The 17,445-nt window shown below is 36.6% G+C and overlaps 4 protein-coding genes and 1 long non-coding RNA gene across 6 annotated transcripts; 2 read left to right on the forward strand and 3 right to left on the reverse strand.

Moving 5' to 3' along the window:
* Positions 1-2,025: 2,025 nt before the first annotated feature.
* On the reverse strand, positions 2,026-8,949 carry LOC113208155 (ubiquitin conjugation factor E4 B). 2 transcript variants are annotated; one of them, XM_026425033.2, is made up of 22 exons: positions 8,746-8,949; positions 8,014-8,209; positions 7,703-7,890; positions 7,438-7,608; positions 7,100-7,330; positions 6,730-6,942; positions 6,489-6,650; positions 6,133-6,360; positions 5,792-5,980; positions 5,591-5,711; positions 5,362-5,507; positions 5,178-5,273; positions 4,854-5,089; positions 4,525-4,760; positions 4,303-4,429; positions 4,141-4,225; positions 3,914-4,026; positions 3,669-3,814; positions 3,463-3,590; positions 3,213-3,387; positions 2,984-3,130; positions 2,026-2,894 (listed from the first exon to the last, which is right to left on the reverse strand). In XM_026425033.2, exons 1-22 carry the CDS (start codon positions 8,767-8,769, stop codon positions 2,833-2,835), a joined length of 3,420 nt encoding a protein of 1,139 aa, XP_026280818.1. In that variant the 5' UTR covers positions 8,770-8,949; the 3' UTR covers positions 2,026-2,832. The 2 variants fall into 2 exon arrangements, with proteins under 2 accessions (XP_026280818.1, XP_026280819.1); XM_026425034.2 differs by having other exon boundaries at positions 6,166-6,360; positions 8,746-8,948.
* A 557-nt stretch (positions 8,950-9,506) lies between these two features.
* Positions 9,507-10,626, forward strand: LOC113208226 (60S ribosomal protein L37a). Its single transcript, XM_026425135.2, has 3 exons — positions 9,507-9,672; positions 10,259-10,387; positions 10,465-10,626. The coding sequence occupies exons 1-3, from the start codon at positions 9,670-9,672 to the stop codon at positions 10,609-10,611; spliced, it is 279 nt and encodes a 92-aa protein (XP_026280920.1). The 5' UTR covers positions 9,507-9,669; the 3' UTR covers positions 10,612-10,626.
* Positions 9,565-10,262, reverse strand: LOC127749079 (uncharacterized). Its single transcript, XR_008010956.1, has 2 exons — positions 9,946-10,262; positions 9,565-9,824 (listed from the first exon to the last, which is right to left on the reverse strand). It is a non-coding gene; the product is annotated as an uncharacterized LOC127749079 (long non-coding RNA).
* A 251-nt stretch (positions 10,627-10,877) lies between the features above and the next one.
* On the reverse strand, positions 10,878-12,913 carry LOC113208225 (uncharacterized). Its single transcript, XM_026425134.2, has 8 exons — positions 12,727-12,913; positions 12,206-12,413; positions 11,974-12,109; positions 11,733-11,878; positions 11,489-11,659; positions 11,260-11,407; positions 11,095-11,181; positions 10,878-11,027 (listed from the first exon to the last, which is right to left on the reverse strand). Exons 1-8 carry the CDS (start codon positions 12,741-12,743, stop codon positions 10,900-10,902), a joined length of 1,041 nt encoding a protein of 346 aa, XP_026280919.1. The 5' UTR covers positions 12,744-12,913; the 3' UTR covers positions 10,878-10,899.
* Positions 12,914-13,008: 95 nt separating this feature from the next.
* Positions 13,009-16,999, forward strand: LOC113208224 (uncharacterized). The gene is made up of 11 exons (XM_026425132.2): positions 13,009-13,178; positions 13,262-13,315; positions 13,392-13,476; positions 13,704-13,888; positions 14,661-14,711; positions 14,793-15,705; positions 15,833-16,036; positions 16,115-16,239; positions 16,351-16,528; positions 16,662-16,713; positions 16,845-16,999. The coding sequence occupies exons 3-11, from the start codon at positions 13,392-13,394 to the stop codon at positions 16,924-16,926; spliced, it is 1,875 nt and encodes a 624-aa protein (XP_026280917.1). The 5' UTR covers positions 13,009-13,178; positions 13,262-13,315; the 3' UTR covers positions 16,927-16,999.
* Positions 17,000-17,445: the final 446 nt, after the last annotated feature.

Here is a 17,445-nt window from a genome sequence, read left to right on the forward strand (position 1 = left end):
AGGCAAACACATCACAATTTCAAAATTTCCAAGTGTGTAAGTGTGAGCCCACTTTTAAGGCTCTCCAAATTACTTTAGAACTTGGTGTTGTTTTTTTTTTTCTTCTGAATTTTGTGATGTCTTTTACAGTTAAACACAATTGCTTTTTACATAAATTAGTGATTCAATTTTAAGCTCTGGATTGGTAAGTTTTCTAATTTTATTAAATATGTATGGACTGAAGTAACAGGGTTCTCTAATAAACCCAACAGACAGGCAAAGAACTAGACTAGTGAAATCTACTCTATTTGACTTGGGACTCTTTTCTCTGGACTATTTGTCATACCACTAGTGTAGGACTATTAATTATCAGTGCAGTATTTACTGCATTACACCCAAAAGGTTAATTCAAAGGAAGGCATGGAATGCCACATTCATCACCAATGAAGAAGGGACCTAAAACGCTAACAGCAAAGTAACAAATAAAATTCGTCAACACACAACATTACATCTCATTTTCCATTATATCACTTTTAATATTTTACAGTAAAGGAAGTTACTGAAAGTAATCTCCCCTCAATTAACACAGAGAGTGACGTGAAGCACTGTGGATCACGTTTTTCTAGATTTGTCTACCCCTCTAGATACACTGAGGTAATTTTCTCGTTACACCAGAATTCAAATATTTTCAGTGTATAAATGTGCTGATAAAATTTTGTTGGCACACAGTCAATATCAAAGATTGAACGTGTAGAATGACTTCTTTTGTCCTGAGCACAAACACAATGGAAGACAGTCACATAAGAAACAAGTTCAGTCTTAATCAATCAAACAATCAATCAATCTCCACAATGTGATAGTCCAATTTCTCATTTTGTCTTTGCAGCTTTACGGTATTTGACACTTTTCATGCCAAGCGGGTCTAAAAGCCCTAATAACAGCGTAATGTTTGTGGACCTGTTGCACGAAAAGTGTTCTGCTGAGAAAATTAAAGCAGAGCACTAGGATTACATGTACAGATTAATTTAGGTAGATGTTCATTCGTTCTTTGTCTCTCTTTCTCTCTCACTCTTTTTCTTTTCCTGTAAATGTCTTGATTTGGTCAATAATTTTTTTAAGTTCAGTTCAAGTTTGGTCCAACCATAATTTTGATGATAAGAGTGTTTTAATTTAACAAAGGTTAAACATATAGCCCACATATCTGTGTACCTATGTACACCAAGTAGGCCTACTCTTCCCCTACTGTCTAATTTCTTTGAACCTCTGTTACATCTATGTTGGATTTTGTCTCATGGTGGAGACAGCTGCCTCAACAGAGACCTCTGGCCTCAAATCTTGGACTTACCAGCACAATAACAGTCCGAGGCGAGCAGCCTCACCTCATGAGCCCCATCCGCCTTTATTATCTTAAAAGTATCATATTTTCTTGCGAATTCAACTGTGTTTCCTGGGATGCGTTAAAACAAAACAAATTCAAAGCAACAATGTGAGATACTCGGTCACCAATTATATGGATTATCATTTGCATACTTCAACTTTTTATGATTGCAAAATACCCTCATCACTTTTACTCTTGAATACCCAAACAGAGCGAAAGTAATTTTAAGTAGTTTAACTGTGTTGTGCGTTTCAGAGAGGCTAACTTCATTGTAGCAGTGAAACATTGGATTTTGGCAGTGAAATCCTACAGACGTTTCTAAATCCATTTCTTTTCTCTTTTCATAACTGATAGTATTTACTATTGTTCAGCATTCAGCTGTCTATGATAAAAATCTTTACAAAAAACAACCTAGACAACAGCTAAATTTTATGTTTATTAAAAGAGAGCTGTGAGAGTGCACTATCAAGAAGTAATACTGCCAAGATATTTTCTCAAAGATACAATTAACAACCAGAATCGATTAAAAAACTATAATGATGCGCTAAGGAATCAGATTTTGATTTAGTCCTCACTCACACATTACCAAACAGATCATTCAATTACCATACTATGCTTCTGGACCAGTAGCCCAGGGTTCATTAGGAAAAAAAATTAAGAAAACAATGTAATTTTTCTTTTCTGATATTTGTCATAGCTATGTTTCCAGAAAACTTTCATGCCTCAATTGCCCAAAATGTTTGTTTGTAATTGCTACACTAAATATCTTTTCGTATACTTCTCACAACTGAACTTGCACAAGAAGATGTTTGCCATACCAAGATAAAGATCACATATGTACTGTTTCCTTAACAAAATTGATTCAAAGATGTCATAAAACAAATATAATATAAAACAAAACTAAAACAAAATAGGAAAAAAATAACAGTCCTGGCAAAGATGCCACACAGTGTGGATAGCAGCTCAAAACAAGCCCATGTAAGCAAAGTTGTCACAGCCAGGTCTTGCAATTATTACATTAAAAATTAAAATATAATAACTAATGATTTCAAACAAGTCTCATCGGGAACTGATTAAGTAAATGGATTTTCAAATTCACTGTTGAGGGAATAAAGGTGGATTTACGATAGCAACGCAGCAAGCGTAGTTCTGCCGCTAGCGATAAAACAACACTCGTAAGGTCCTCTTCCACTCTCCCCTCACCCTGATCTGACCACTACGCTAGCGTGGATACGCTTGCTGCGTTCCGATCGTAAATCTCTTTTAAAGAAGTTGAGCTTATACTCCCCAAAACAAGATAGACAAAAACAAAGGAAGAATGGGATAACAAAGAGGAATAACTTAATTGAAGAACAATCATCACATGCTATAATTACTTGAGGAACACTTCTATGATAGCAGTACGTCTTCAGTAAACCAAAATCCTCGGAGACAAGAGATCAATTCTTAAAAAGAATTATTTTTAATATCAGCATTTATGAGAGTGTTTTCATTTTTTCTTGCTTCCATAAGGTAATTCTTTCCTTGAGCTCAGTTGCTGTACCAAAAAAGAGGTTTGTGCAATAAAAATGCCATTGGAAATCAATCAACCAGTTAGAAAACAAATGGCAGTCTGCACTGACTTACCTGGCATCAACATATCCTCTGAGAGTGGTTGACGGTTAAAGGGGTCAGTAGAGGAATTTAATAAATGGCGCATGATGACAGGTCGGTCCATTACTTTCCCAGAGGGCAGTTGAACAGGATCTTCCATTAAAGTGTCCATTAGAGGATCTGAAAACAGAATAAAAGTTAGTTTGAAAAAGGACATTGCAAAACAAATGAATGAGAAAAGAGTGAGCAAGCTTGAAAATACCTCTAAATTCCTCTGGTGCATCATTGAAGTCTACTTCTCGTTTCATATTCTGGACAGAAATCTCATGAGCGCGTTCAGCAAGGGCAATAAATCTCTTAATATCATCTGCAGTTTTGATGCGAGCACGTTCCATTCTAACAGCTGCATCTTCAAATAATTCCTTGCGGAATGAGCGCTAAAACAAAAATTCTAGTAAGTTAATATTATAAGTTTCAACCAAACAATAATCGAGGAAATATATAAAATTTACCTCATCTGCTGCAAGAGCACAAGCAAAATCATTGTGATCAAGGTGGAGATAAATATCTACCAGCTGGCTTAGGACTTTGCGTGGTTCCCAACCATATTTCTCGGGATTACGAACTTTCAGATTTTTACCTAAAATTGAAATTACTTTGTTTAGTAATCATCTCTAAGCAGTAGAAATCCCTGATCAGTTTACAAAAAAAAACTCACACTTGGGACCACAAAGTTGTTGAAGATTGAAATTAAGCATGGCTGACAATCTATCTACCAGTTCAGGCCTCAGGAAGGGTTCTTGTATGCCAGCAGTCAGGTAGTGGAACATGTCAACAGTCTCACGGGCAAGGGTCAAGTATGATCTGCAAACACAGAGAGAATTCAGATTAAAACAAAAGCATACATTAAGAATCATTTTCACAGGCTCAAGCTCATACGGCTTATGAAGAGGTAAAACAAACCTGCATTGCCGTTCATCAGCAGAAAGCTGTCTTTGTCTGGTTTGTTGTTGCTGACTTGAAAGTTGGCTCCATGTAGTGGTATCCGACATAAGTTCCTGTACTTCATGAATCCGCTGGAACATTAAGAAAGGTACTCTAACTTAGTTCACATCATTCTCAAAAATTCAACAATGTAACCTTGATATGTATTAAGACAAAAAGTGTATTTAAAGATGATGAAGTATTACCTTTAAAGATTCAAGGCTTTCATCAAGCAGGAAAGTTGTATCATTCATAAGCATGTTAATAAATTTAACAAACTGTTTGCCAGAGCTGCAAGAAATTCCCATTTATTGACTCTCATTCAAACCACTTTGTAGAATACTATCACAAAAGCGTCATCAACTTACCGAGATTCATTCTTGATAGCTTGCATATGAATTGGACTGTCCCACATACCCTTTAAAATGATACTAATGTGGTAACGAATGGTAAATTTGTCATAAAATTCAGAGCTAGATCCAGTTGTTTCAACATCTGTGCATCAAAAAATAATAATGAAATGACACAATTTTGAGTGTCAGTTTAAAAAATATATTCAACATATTTCTAGACAAATAAATCAAACATACCAGTATAAAATTTCATCAGGTAAGAGGGTAGATGTGCAATAGCAATGGGATGAGACATGACACGAGAATGTAAAGTTTCAGTTCGAGATTGTATACCAGGATTTACTACAAACAGAACCTCAACTATTTTGGCCACCAGGTAAGGGTTGCGAATGCAATGAGGTGCACAAACAACCACCAGAAGCCAACAGATCAATGAGTCTTCCATAGCGTCAGCAGCGACTGCAGGGGAAAATCTGTAATTGTTCATTTCATTAACAACATGATAAATTTCCTTGAGTGCAAGAAGTGACTAAAGGTGAATCCTTGTAATGTAAGGGCATACTCACTGCAGTGCAAACAACAAAAATTCAGCAATGTCTTCCACATACCACTCAGGTAAGGCGGCAAAAAGAGGTGGAATTTCTTGAGGTATTGGTATACTTGGTGGTGGCCCGCCTGCTGTCCATCCAGTGAGAGCACCCATTAAAAATTCAGCCACTGAAGTATAAAACACCATGGCACGGCGAATAAGAGCTTCATCCAAAAGGGCTGTGTCAGCACAAGCCTTGCTTCGGTTTAGTTTCTAGGTAGTGCAAGGTAAAAAATTATTTTCTTAAAATGATTTTGTTGAGCAGCAATGTTTTTATAAGCTTATATGCAACAATTTTTACCTTAATCTGTTGCTTCCAGCGGCGAATTAAATCTTTGTTCCGCGCAGCATAAGGAAGGTCTTTCCACTGAGCCTCTGTTTGTGTCATTTCTTCAACCTGAAACATTTTTTTTTTTAGGGGAAAAAGTAAAAAAATTGATAGCTAGTTATAGTTGTAGTAAAAACAATTGTGACAAAATGCACACCAGTTTATGGAGTTCACGCAGAGTTCGTAATCTTAGTTGATATTTGCTACAAGTTGGTAGAAGAGCTAAATGGTGGCAATGTAAAGTCAAAAACCAACACTGAGTTGGAAATTTAGGTTCTTGCCAAGTATGGATATCAGAAGCATCTGCCCGGGGCAAAAAGGCAAGAATGTCAATACGGTAAATTAAAGGAATTACTATTTCAAAATATGGAGGTTGATCAATTCACCTAGACTTCCCATCCAATTAGTAACATCCTGACTGCTGAATTTTAATCTAGTAGCATTTGATATGTCAACAACAGTGGCAGGATGAAAAGCATACAGAGGATCAACTTTTTCTAATTTAATCTGCAACAAGAATGAATCAGTAGATTAAGGCCCAATGACAGGTTAGCAAGACCATTAATATTATTCTTATTCCAAGATACCTTAACAGCTAGGAGCTGGAGGACAGAGAGCAAATTGAGCATAAAGCCATCACCCGCTAATGCACTTTCCTCAGTTTGAAGTTGAGCCCTTCTTTCATTATGTTTAACCATTGCTGCAAGCCAGTTCATCATTGGTTCTCGACAGCTTGGGTTTAAAAGGACTGTATGAAATAATTTTGCCAAAGCTATCTGTAATACAAAAAGTTACCAACTTATCATTGAGAACAGGAACATTCTTTAAAAATGTCTATTTCACTTGCCAAGCTCTACATTGCTGTGTAAAAAAGAAAGCAGGCCAATTATGCATTACGCACTGTACTCAATTGAAAATTTGAGCTCACCCTTATGTGCAACAATACTCTCTGAATACAAACCCTTGTGGTGTCCAGCTCTAGTTGTAAAGTCTGATTCAATGTTTTGTCTGAGCTTGTGTTTCCCGAGAAAAACTTCTCTGCCACTTTTGGGTCATCTTCAGCAAAGACTGAAACTTGCATGAAAGCACCAAGGAAGGATGTTCTAGCTAATTCTCTTCCCAGAGCTTGAGTGACAGGTTCTGGCAGGAAGTTAACCTGAGAAAGAGAAAATTGATGATAAAAGTTAGTATCGAAGAATAAATTAAAAGTCTTTACGATTTTAAAAAAATGGATTAGATGTAATTTTCATTAACTAATAACTGGATTGCAAATAAAGCTCATACCTGCTGAGTGAGTAAATTGCAGAGAGGCCTGATATTGCCAGAAGGACCACAACGTATTTCAAGGAGATCACATAGAGCTTGAATAGGTACTCTGTGGGCGTTACCAAAAATTGAGGCAGATTGCATGCCTACAAACAAACCTCTTAAAACAGGAGTCATTATCTGGAATTGAAATCTAGAATGAGTTAAGTAAACAAAGAAATAGAAAAAATTAGACTTGACAAATAAAACTGATACAGACATTGGAAAACACTGCATCATTCGTGTATGTCCGAGAAAACAGTTCAGGTAAGAATCCTCGTGGAAGAGATTGATTCAAAATAGGAGATAAGAGTGGAGTTGGTAGTTGAGGCACAATTTCCATAGCTATGCCTTGGAGGAGCAGAGAAGACAACTGAACACATTGTGCTCTTATGTCTGCAAGAACTTCCTTTAAGGGTGGTGTGCTGCTCCGCTGTTAATGAAAGAAACACATCAACACCAAAAGGATATTAATACATTGCGTGTTGGGTGACCACAATGTAGTCACACAACATATGTTAATACGTACATTACAATAATCCTCCTTACATAAAAATACCTCAGTTTTAATGTTTTATTTTTTTATTTACCTTAGGCTGATTCCTTTCCTCCACAGCAACTCTTGCATAGCAATCTAAAAGGTAATTTAAACCATTACTGGCTTTTGTCTGAACAATGTGAAGTGCTGATGGTTCTTTTCTCTCAGCTGGCTGTTCTTTACTGGACATTGGGACAGGGGATTCAGGGCGGTCATAAGTGAGCGGATTCTCACCAGTTGTGAACTGATCCAAAACCTCCATAAGAACTTGACTAATAAGATCCTTTAAAAAATAGGGAACATTAAAATACTTACAATGTAAAAAAAAAAACAACAACGATACATTGATAAAAAAAAAACTTGTGAGAATCACATTAGAAGTCAATGTACCTGAACATTAACTGGCATAGCAGGATCTTCTTGCCTGGCTTCTTTAATGGCATCAGCAGTGTGTGGCAAGAAAACAGTGGCTTCTGTACGATCAGTCCAAGACACACAGAGTACTCTAGAGATGGTGGAAAGAACTATGTCTTCTGTGACTTCAGCACTGGAGCTGACAGTCTGCAACAAAAAAAAGGAAAAATAATCAGATTTGTAAGTTGAAATTTTGCAAATGTCTTTTTTTTCTTCTAAAGATTTATTTAATTTGACATACTCGTTGTCTTTGAGTGATGTCCTTCTTGCTGTCAGAATCATCCACTTCCATATTCTCGAATCCAGAATCCACATCTACTTGAGATAAACTTGTTTTCTCACAGTCCACTTCCATTTGAAGCGAGGTATCACTAACAGATGAATCACTTTTCTGAGTATTGAGAACTGGTGTAGAAGTACTGTAATTGCCTATAATTTAGAGAATTTCAGGATGACAAGTTGTTAGTAATTCTCTTTTGCTTACCTGCTCTTCAAAGAACAGATATAATTAAAATAGTGAAAAAAGGAAGAGATTTGCTTTAGTTTTCATACCACTGGAATTTTGAGAAGATCCTGGAGTTGTAGAAAACTGTTGAGCTCCATTATGACCTGGCAATGGAGGTCCAAGTTGACTGGAAGAAGGTGCTACAGATGGTGGAGAGGTGGGTACTCCTCCTGGGGAAGAGCTTGGAGAGGCATTACTTGAGGTATCAAGAGCTGCCAATCGAGCCAAGCGCTTTTGGCGTATCTAAAAAGTCAATACACAACATGTACGTGTGAACAAACATAGAAAGAAATTAAGTAAGATTGGATGAATAAAAAAGAACTTTTAAGAATACCCAGGACAAATATACTTTTGTGTAAAGGAAAAATGAAGTACATAAGGTTTGTGAAATAAGGCATAGAACATGCAAACTTCTTCAGATATTAGTTCTCATAATACAAAAGAGTTGCAAGTGCATGCGAATTTTATATCACTGTTTCAAAAAAGTTTCGCCATTCATTCATCATCGCCACAAAAAACAAGACAACAACAAATGGTCAAAAATGTTACTGACACTGTAGGTTATGAATGGTTCTATTCAGTTGATACAGAGGCCACACGCTCCAGAAAACGGACAAACTAATAAAATAGAGGACAACAAAGAGAGACTTTGACCAACTGTAGATGAGAATATTAATAAAAAAAGATCTCCCTGAATCTTTGGTAACGTACGATGCATTTCTAAACACAAAGACTCTGGCAAGGATCATCATTGACACAAATTTCAAAGTTTGACGTACCTCCTCCTGGCTCAGCTCACTCATCTCCAACAAGTAGGGCCTCTGACAGCACTATAAGTGTATCACAGCACCAACAATTCAACGCGAAACTGACCCAAATTGGACTTATTTCGACTCAAATCACAGAGCCAAACAGCAAATAAAGTGTCAGTCACCCTCTCTGTTTGGCAACTGTCTATGATGCTGCTACTGCTCCTGCTGACGTCATTGTCTCAGCTGCTACTCAGCTGTTTGGTGATGTATTTAAAGTCGAATTCGGACCGTCAGAGCAGGGCATCAAATTTAAAAGTACTGAATAATTTCTATAATTTCTATAACTTTAGCACTGAAAATTAACACCGATACTATCACTGATTTAGTATCTATTTTATGGCCTTTTCACAAAATCGTCTGCTAGACCAAGTTTGACAGCCATCGCAAAAAAATAATAGCACTTAAAATAGTTTTCTTCTTATGTTCCTAATTACAATGATAACATCTTGACACGAAATTACCTCAGAAAGCGAATATTTAACACTTTTTTAAAATATAAAACGAAAAATTTAGTACTATGTAGAGTCGTGAAAGCATATTGTATGTTGTCTCACCTGGTTGTTACTGTCTAGATTTTTTTGTAAAGAAAATCCGCATGTATGTGAAGCCATTGATGAATCTAGCCCTGATTTTTTTAAAAAAATATTTTAATGTTTCAATTATAATTTTGAAAATTATTTTGTTTCACAATTCTTGAGGAATTGGTCCAAGAGACTGTGCCTTTCAAACTCCCCGCCATAACCTGGGCCTGCTCGAAATTTGGTGACCGAGTCAGCGGAACGACGGTTTTCTTCTCTAAGTCTTCTTCCAAAGTTTGCCTTCTTCGCGTGGTCGTGTTTGCACCGATCACTTCCTTTTTTCCGGTGGACCTGTTCATCGAAATCAGCAGCCATGGTAAGTAATTTTTATCCGTTTAAATCACACCCAAGTGTTGCAGATTTTCATCGTCCCCTTACATTTTATATATGTGAATTCCTTCAATTCCTGATGTAGTACTTTGGGTTTAGTTTGGCACGGCGTGAACGTCATCCTTCGGATTGCTTGAACTTGCGTGACGATTTCAACCCAAATTTACGTTTATATTAATTTCAAATTAATTTCTAGAAATTTAAAGTATTATTTCATTTGGCCTAGTTTTGTATCAATCCTCCTATTTCTACTGCGTACCTTCAAAACTTGTGTTCGTTTTGCATCTTCAGGGACTCATAACCTATATGTAGAGTAACGTCTCACCCGGCTGTCTATTCTCACTTCAGCATATTAGTCCCCCTTCTGAACACACTACGCAGCATTTTCTGTGTGCCTATCTCTCCTTTTAAGACACTTCATAATTTGATTGTGCTACACATGTCGCCTTCAGGCTCCTTTCCTTCATTTAATCACTGTTTACATTTGTTGACCTGTACTCTGACCGTCTTTTTGTTTGGTTTGACGATTTGACGATGACAATGATTAATCCTAATTGGTTTCCTTGTCTTAGGCCAAGCGCACGAAGAAGGTCGGAATCTGCGGTAAATATGGTACCCGATATGGTGCCTCTCTCCGTAAGATGGTCAAGAAGATGGAGATCACCCAACACAGCAAGTACACCTGCACATTCTGTGGCAAGGTATGTTCTGTCTTGAAGTTAATTTGTTTTCACAATATGAGATGTGAGCCTAATATCACAATGTCTTGTGTTCCTAGGACTCCATGAAGCGGGCTGTTGTTGGCATTTGGTCCTGCAAGCGTTGCAAGCGCACTGTCGCTGGAGGTGCCTGGGTGTATTCCACCACAGCTGCTGCATCAGTGAGGTCAGCTGTCAGGAGGTTGAGGGAAGTTAAGGAGAATTAAACTATATAAGATACAAACACTTCTTTCAATTTTTCATCTCGCCTGAACCTGCCAGTCCTGGACTTCTTTAAACATTGAGTATTATGTTAAAATTGAATAATTGTAATTACTGCTGCTCTTAAATGCCACTCAGTGAGATACAATGTGTGCACTGAAAATACCTCACTTGTATTCAAGCTTTATAAACACTTTACATTTGTCATACTTATTGATTTTCTTGAAATGATCAATTTGAGTTTTACTGAGGGGTCACATAAGGAAAACAATTTCATATCAGTATTATTTTATTCAACCAAAATATTGAATAGAAGAATCAAATGCACAACCTGACTGCTGAATAACATGTGTTGCACTCCAGATGGCACATTTCACACAAGAATCAACATCTTTGCCTTGGATCAATTGAGCCAAAAATCCTGTAAAGAACATTTCATGAATGTATTGTTGAACAATTTTTCGCAAGATTATAATCTGAACTCTTACCTCCAACAAAGGCATCTCCAGCACCATTGGTATCGACAATCTTCCCCTCAGGCAGTTGTTCAACGGGATAAGTTTTTAGGGCACCATCTAATGACAATACACAATTGGTCATTCAAGGATGACATTCACACAAATTGAACAAACTGAGAATTTCACTAACAATACCTTTGATAAGAATTACTGGATCATGACCTTGAGTAATGACCACCATACGAGGCTTACTTCCAGCTTTCTTCAGCTGTGAAATTTTGAGAGCTATTTCTTCCATCTTAGAGGTGCCAAAGTCTAACTCTTTGGCCAGAGCAAGAGCTTCCTGTAATTAATTTACCTGTTATTGTAGGCTCACGTTGTGACTGTTGCATTACATAAAAAAGGCTTCGTTTTGTATACTTACTGTTTCATTCCCAAAAAGAATATCTACATAAGGCATAGCAGCCATCATACCGTCCTTGAATATTTGAACAATAAATGGAGCACTAAGATTCATGGCAAGAGTCCTATTTGCTTCATGAGCATATTTTGCAACTGTCTGGATGGTGTCCTGGCTCACAGTCAAAAAGAAGCCCTGAAAAAGGAAAGAGTTAAAATAATAGAATTAAAGATTAAATAGTGAGTAGATTTTTGTATCTAATACTTACAGATATGTAAAAGAACTGGGCATTCTCAATAAGTTTCTTATTTTCTGGTTTCTTAATATGGTCCGAAGTAAAACAATTAGCAGCTGACAGATCTGCTACCAAGGACCTATTGCGGCCATTGTCTGTGACTAGCACAGCACATGTACCTAACAAAAATGAAAGCAAAGCACAATAATAAAAGTATGAACACACATTGAAGTTATTTATTCATATTTCAAAATTTAAAGGAATTATCACAAACCTGTGGATTGTGTTTCACTGTACTGATATTGGACATTTATTCCTGCCTCCACTGCCTTTTTCTGAATGATTTCACTGTTGTCGTCACGGCCCACACAACCAAAGAATGCAGCTACATTTGGCTTTTTTAAAATCCACTTTGAAGTAAGAAAAAATTTAGTAAATGTATAGTAACACAGACAAAAAGTACTAAGGAACGGGAATAGAATGTTAAAAATAACACTAAATATTACCTGAGCAATTCTTAATGTGTTCTGCACAGACCCTCCTGCAATGTATTCCACTTTGAAATTCTTAACCATTTCTGGCACCAAAGACTTGTGTGATTCATCAGCAAGTATGGCATTATTAGCCTTGAGATTGAACTTCGTGAGGAAGTCAGGAGTGACAGTGGCAAGAATGTCCAATAAAGGATTGCCCATACCAAGAAGCATTCCTTCCCTAGGAAGACAAAAGTTATTATCAGAAATATTAGCAAAACAAGAGAGAGATTATCAGAACATATGTTTTGGAATAATAAAAGATAATTAATAGGGCATATATTTTTGATTCGTGTTAAACGTTTCACTCAAATTGCGAAATATGAAATACAGGGGAAGGACTCTGAAGAAACTCTTCATTCGCTCACTCAATTTACCAGATTGTTTGCCAAGGGATCTTTAACAGTATATATCTTCTGTCAAGTACATTATCTTAAGAGATCCGTGCTTTCAAGAATACACAACTTCCTAACAGGTTAACATGAAATTCTTACTTTGTATCAGTAGACATTTTGGTGGTAGAACAGTCCTTAGACGTCTTGCAGGGAAAAACGACAAATGGGCAGTGACCTTGCCGACACTCTTTCACTGGTTTCTTTTATCAGATGACAAGTTTTTAAAATAAATACTGCAGCGGCGCCTGACCCCCTACCCCATGTCCATGTGTACAACAAGAAGATAAGGCGGGGAGGGCGGGGAGAGGAGAGGAGAGGAAGAGGAGGGAGGTTTTGGAGGGGGGGGGGAGGAGGAGTTATGGATGAAAAATCGCTGGCATGGAAAATTTCGTTCTTGACCTGCTCTTTCCTATTTCCTATTTCCTCCTCCACCACTTTCGCGTCGGCGTTTTCCTTGTACCTGTTGTGTTGTGCTCCGTGCAGGTTCATTTGACGATTATTTGACTGTGACTCAGTATTTTAATTTTTGATTTTGAAAGTTCTTTTAACGTGTAAGTATATAATGCACCTGATACACTTCGTTTCAACTCTAACATGCATATTCTACTCCTTTGTTTTTCTTTTTAATTTGCAGTTTTAATCGGCACGTGACTTATTGACTGCTGCTTTTTACTTATTTGTTCGTAAGGTGCGATCTTCGTCGCTGGCTTTATAATTTCAACTACATGCTTCCTTTTATTTATAACTATTATTTGACTGAACAGATGGAGGGACTGGAAGATGATTTTACTCTTCTCAAATCACTGATTGCTATCACCAAAGGAGGTCTGACTGTGCATAAACTCTTGAGTAAGTTTTCTTGTCCAGATATTTTATGAGTAAAAAGGGGTTTGATACTAGATTTTGATTGGACTTGCTGAATTCATTGTTTCTAAAGTTGCGCCAAATTTTAAGAGGACTACAAATAGTTGAAGTCCTGGATGAATTGAGTGCGCCCACTATTATGCACTACATGAATTTGTCTACCTACAATTTTGTTTGAATCTAACTGCTGACTTTTAACTTGTGTTTTCCAGAAGAGTACAGAGAAGAAACAGGGTCATCACTAAATTTCTCAAAGTACGGCTTCAAAGATGTGATTGAAATGCTGAGGTCCTGCCCTGAAATAGCGGTTACTCAAGACCGTGATGGAGTTGTGTGTCATGTGAATGACGGAAAAATCAGCCACATCACATCCTTAGTTGAAAGAACTAGAGATAAGGTATGCAACTTGAAACCTAGTCATACATTTGTGTGTACACTTTGTCAAATTTAAACAGGTCATGTGCATAGGCAAGAGACCTCTTTACCCACAACTTTGCAACAGTGCAGATCTTGAGTTTGTTATAGGTTTAAAAATGTAATCCGTGTGTCTCTTTAAGACAGTAAAATCACTTGTCCATGCCAAATTTATTAAGGATTCGAGTGGTAATTCATAATGTTGTTGTCAATCACTATAAACATGGTTGATGTTAACTACAAAATCGGGCACTCACTGTTATCACGTCATGGACAAAGAGGTCTATTGTAGGGTAAAGGAAAATTAATATGGTTTTTATTTGTCAACCCTATAGGGTAGGGTGGGTATATGTGTTCTTTCTTTGTAGCTTGATTATTGGCTAACTAAGCTGTTATTTTTAAATCTGAAAAGAAATTTTTAAATTAAGAAATTTTTCTTATCAATGTGGATGTAATAAGAAATGCCGCGACTCCTAGTTGCTGGAGTTCACCTTCTTCGGGGTTGCAGGCACATCTTATTGCACCCATATTGAAAGAACTATGAAGACATTGCGTAAGGAGGTAAAATCAGATTTGTAAATAATTGATTAGTGTGCCTAAGATGAAGTTTCAGAGATTTAAGAGAGAACTCACATTGGCGTCGAGCCCCCTTACCCTCTATAACATTGTTGGTCCAACAAATCTTTACCCTGCAATTGTCTATTTCTTAACTGACCCTGACAAGAAATAAAGTAAATGTAAACTTTTGATTGTAGAAGCCTAGACAGAGAAAAAGAAACTACAACAAGCCAAGGCCATCTTTCTGTGTAAGTCTTTTCATTTATTTTATTTTATTCAAATTAAAGAGAATGGCTAACGTAATGAAGATATTTTTTTTTGGTTTTCAGACATCAAGGAGTTTCTATTCTCCTCATAGAGATTCTAAACATAAATCAGGTGGAGATACGTCATCATTTAAATCTGCTAATATAAGGTCTGTGCAGTATGGGCCGTCATCAAGAAACCATGAGAATCCAAATCTGTCCAATTATCAAAGGAACTGTGGGAATAATGTCCATTACCAAGGAAAAGGCAGAGTGTATTCAAATAGCAGAGATCGTACAAGCTCTTTGAACCGAGGCAATCAACAGATTATGCATAATCGGATTCCAAATGCCCATAATTTGCACAATGGACATCCTCCAAAAGAGAGAGACTTCAAACCAGTTTCCAATTCAACTGTTTCAAGCAGTTCTTCCATAAAGAAAGAACTTTATGCCAGAAGAGAAGAGAAGTCTACATCTGGAATTTCAAAAACTTACAGTTCAGGAACTGAGCCTGCGCCTAGTTCAAAACCCATTAACAGTGAAGCAGGTTTTCATTTGGATTCTGGGGCTGTAACAAGCTCAAGTGTATCTGTTTCAAAATCTATTCCTAATCTTGATGATGATTGGTCTTCAGAATCAGAGTCAAATCAGGTGCCTGCACGAACTGTTTTACCTTCCAGTAGGGCATGTTATTCATCACATTCGTTGCAGAACAATACTGTGTCTTCTAGTAGAACCAAAGCACAGCCAGTGAGGTCAGATGCACGGGTATGTAGTTTTGGTGCTAGAGATGTACGTTATTTGTCCAAAACGAATGAAAGCCAGAAAGATGACCAAAAGATCACACCCAATGCACCTCCACAATCTGAAGCAGTTGGAAATGTTGGCCATGCAAACCCTCAGTCTATCCTTCGTGTTGTAAGACCTAACAACAAAACTATTTCTCAGGCAGAGAAAAAAATTTGCTTGCAAACATCTTTAGTTTCTAATCAAGGTAGTTTAATTGAAAGTTTTCATTTTTTTTCAATAAAAATATTGGGACTATCATTGTATTGGTACTGATGGTAAAAATATTGCTTTACTCTCGTTTTTTGTTTTTTTGTTTTTTTAATATCTAATAGAAATTGCTGTCAGTGGATCACCTACAAAACGTGTGACATCAACAAGTGTGAAGGATGGTGTGCCAACCATTGTTGTAAAAGTTCCTAATGAGAAAAAGGCTTTTACTAATTGTGAGCCTATGTATGAAGATTTTCAATTTATTGGTGATTTTCTTCTACTTCGTGTAGCAGAAGTATGCTTAGCAAGTACCGTTCAAAGGAAAGGTAAGCACATTTCTTTTATTTTGTTTTATCTATCTATTAGAAAAGTTCTAATACATTTTGTTTCTGTTTGATCTGAAGGTTCCATATCATATTGCGGTCTGTGTCGTGATAATTTAACCATTGCAGAATGTGAAGAAGCGATTGTAAGGGAGGGAACTACAGGAAAAGTTGTCTTGTGTATTGGAATGACAGATATCATACAGGTGTGTTGCATTATTGCTTTACTAAGAGAATTACGAATAACATAATTTTGCTTGTTTCCTATGTACTGTAAGTGTACCCTTGACATCACTGTTATTTTGTGCGATCTGCAGGGAGCTTCTCTGGAAGATATGAAGAAACAAACGACATCCTTGTTGCAAAGGTTGAAATACAATACAGTCATTCTCATTACTCTACCAGTACCTCCATCTTTTATCATGATTGCCAATGAAGAAAAACTAAGAGTGTTGGAGTTGTACAACAGATGGCTTCTTAATTTACGACTGCCTTGTAAGTATACACTTTGTTGTCAACTGATGTGTTGAGAAAAATTATAATAGCGATTTGAGCCCTGAAAGTTGTGAAGTGAAATCAAGTCGAATGAATTCAGATTATGTATCTACCCATTTTTTCCCCTTTCCAGGCTTGATTGATATTGACCGCCATTTGTACTCTGATGCACCATTTTACATGAGGTAAGTTCAGTTTTCTTCTTCTTTTTATTATTATTTTCTTTGCCTATTGCCCATGTGGCTTGTACTTATTTAAAGTAATCAGTGACATCACTATTAAGTTCATGATCTCCTAATCCTTTGTATTTTTTCAGGTTACCTAATTCAAATGTAGAGACATTTTCTGAAGGTGGAGCATGGATTGTTATGGATGAAATCATCACTGCTCTTGGCTAGTAGAAGAATGACAATATGTATCAATGAAATGGGATGAACTAGATTGAATTAAAATTTAAATACATCAAATTTAGCAACTCTCTCAGTATTATTTTTTGTAAATAGATGACTGATGACGAATGGCAATAAGCTGAATTTCCTTTGTATTTCTCGAATACTTTATACATATCAAGTAATCTAGAGATCAAGGTTAAGTCATTTGGCTTGTTATTTAAGTTTAAATCAATTATTAAAAAAACATCACTGGCCTATAGAGTTCTATTAAGAGGGTTAATATTTAGTTCATATAGTTTTATTGATTTCACTCACAAATTATTATACTAGAATTTATTCCTTCCAGATCATGCTTAAATGGAAGAATTGGTGTTCACCTGTAATTGTCGTACTTTCAATCATAGTTCTTTCTAAGGTCAATTTATATTAGGTGTCTGAGAAGGACTTGCTCAAATTTTACATTTTGATACTGTAGTCCAATATGTAGTCTGTAACATTGATCAATTTTCCTTTTTTATGTATTTT

Source organism: Frankliniella occidentalis, unplaced genomic scaffold (genome assembly GCF_000697945.3).
Source record: "Frankliniella occidentalis isolate FOCC.00 unplaced genomic scaffold, Focc_3.1 Scaffold30, whole genome shotgun sequence".
In the NCBI taxonomy this organism is placed as follows: domain Eukaryota; kingdom Metazoa; phylum Arthropoda; class Insecta; order Thysanoptera; family Thripidae; genus Frankliniella; species Frankliniella occidentalis.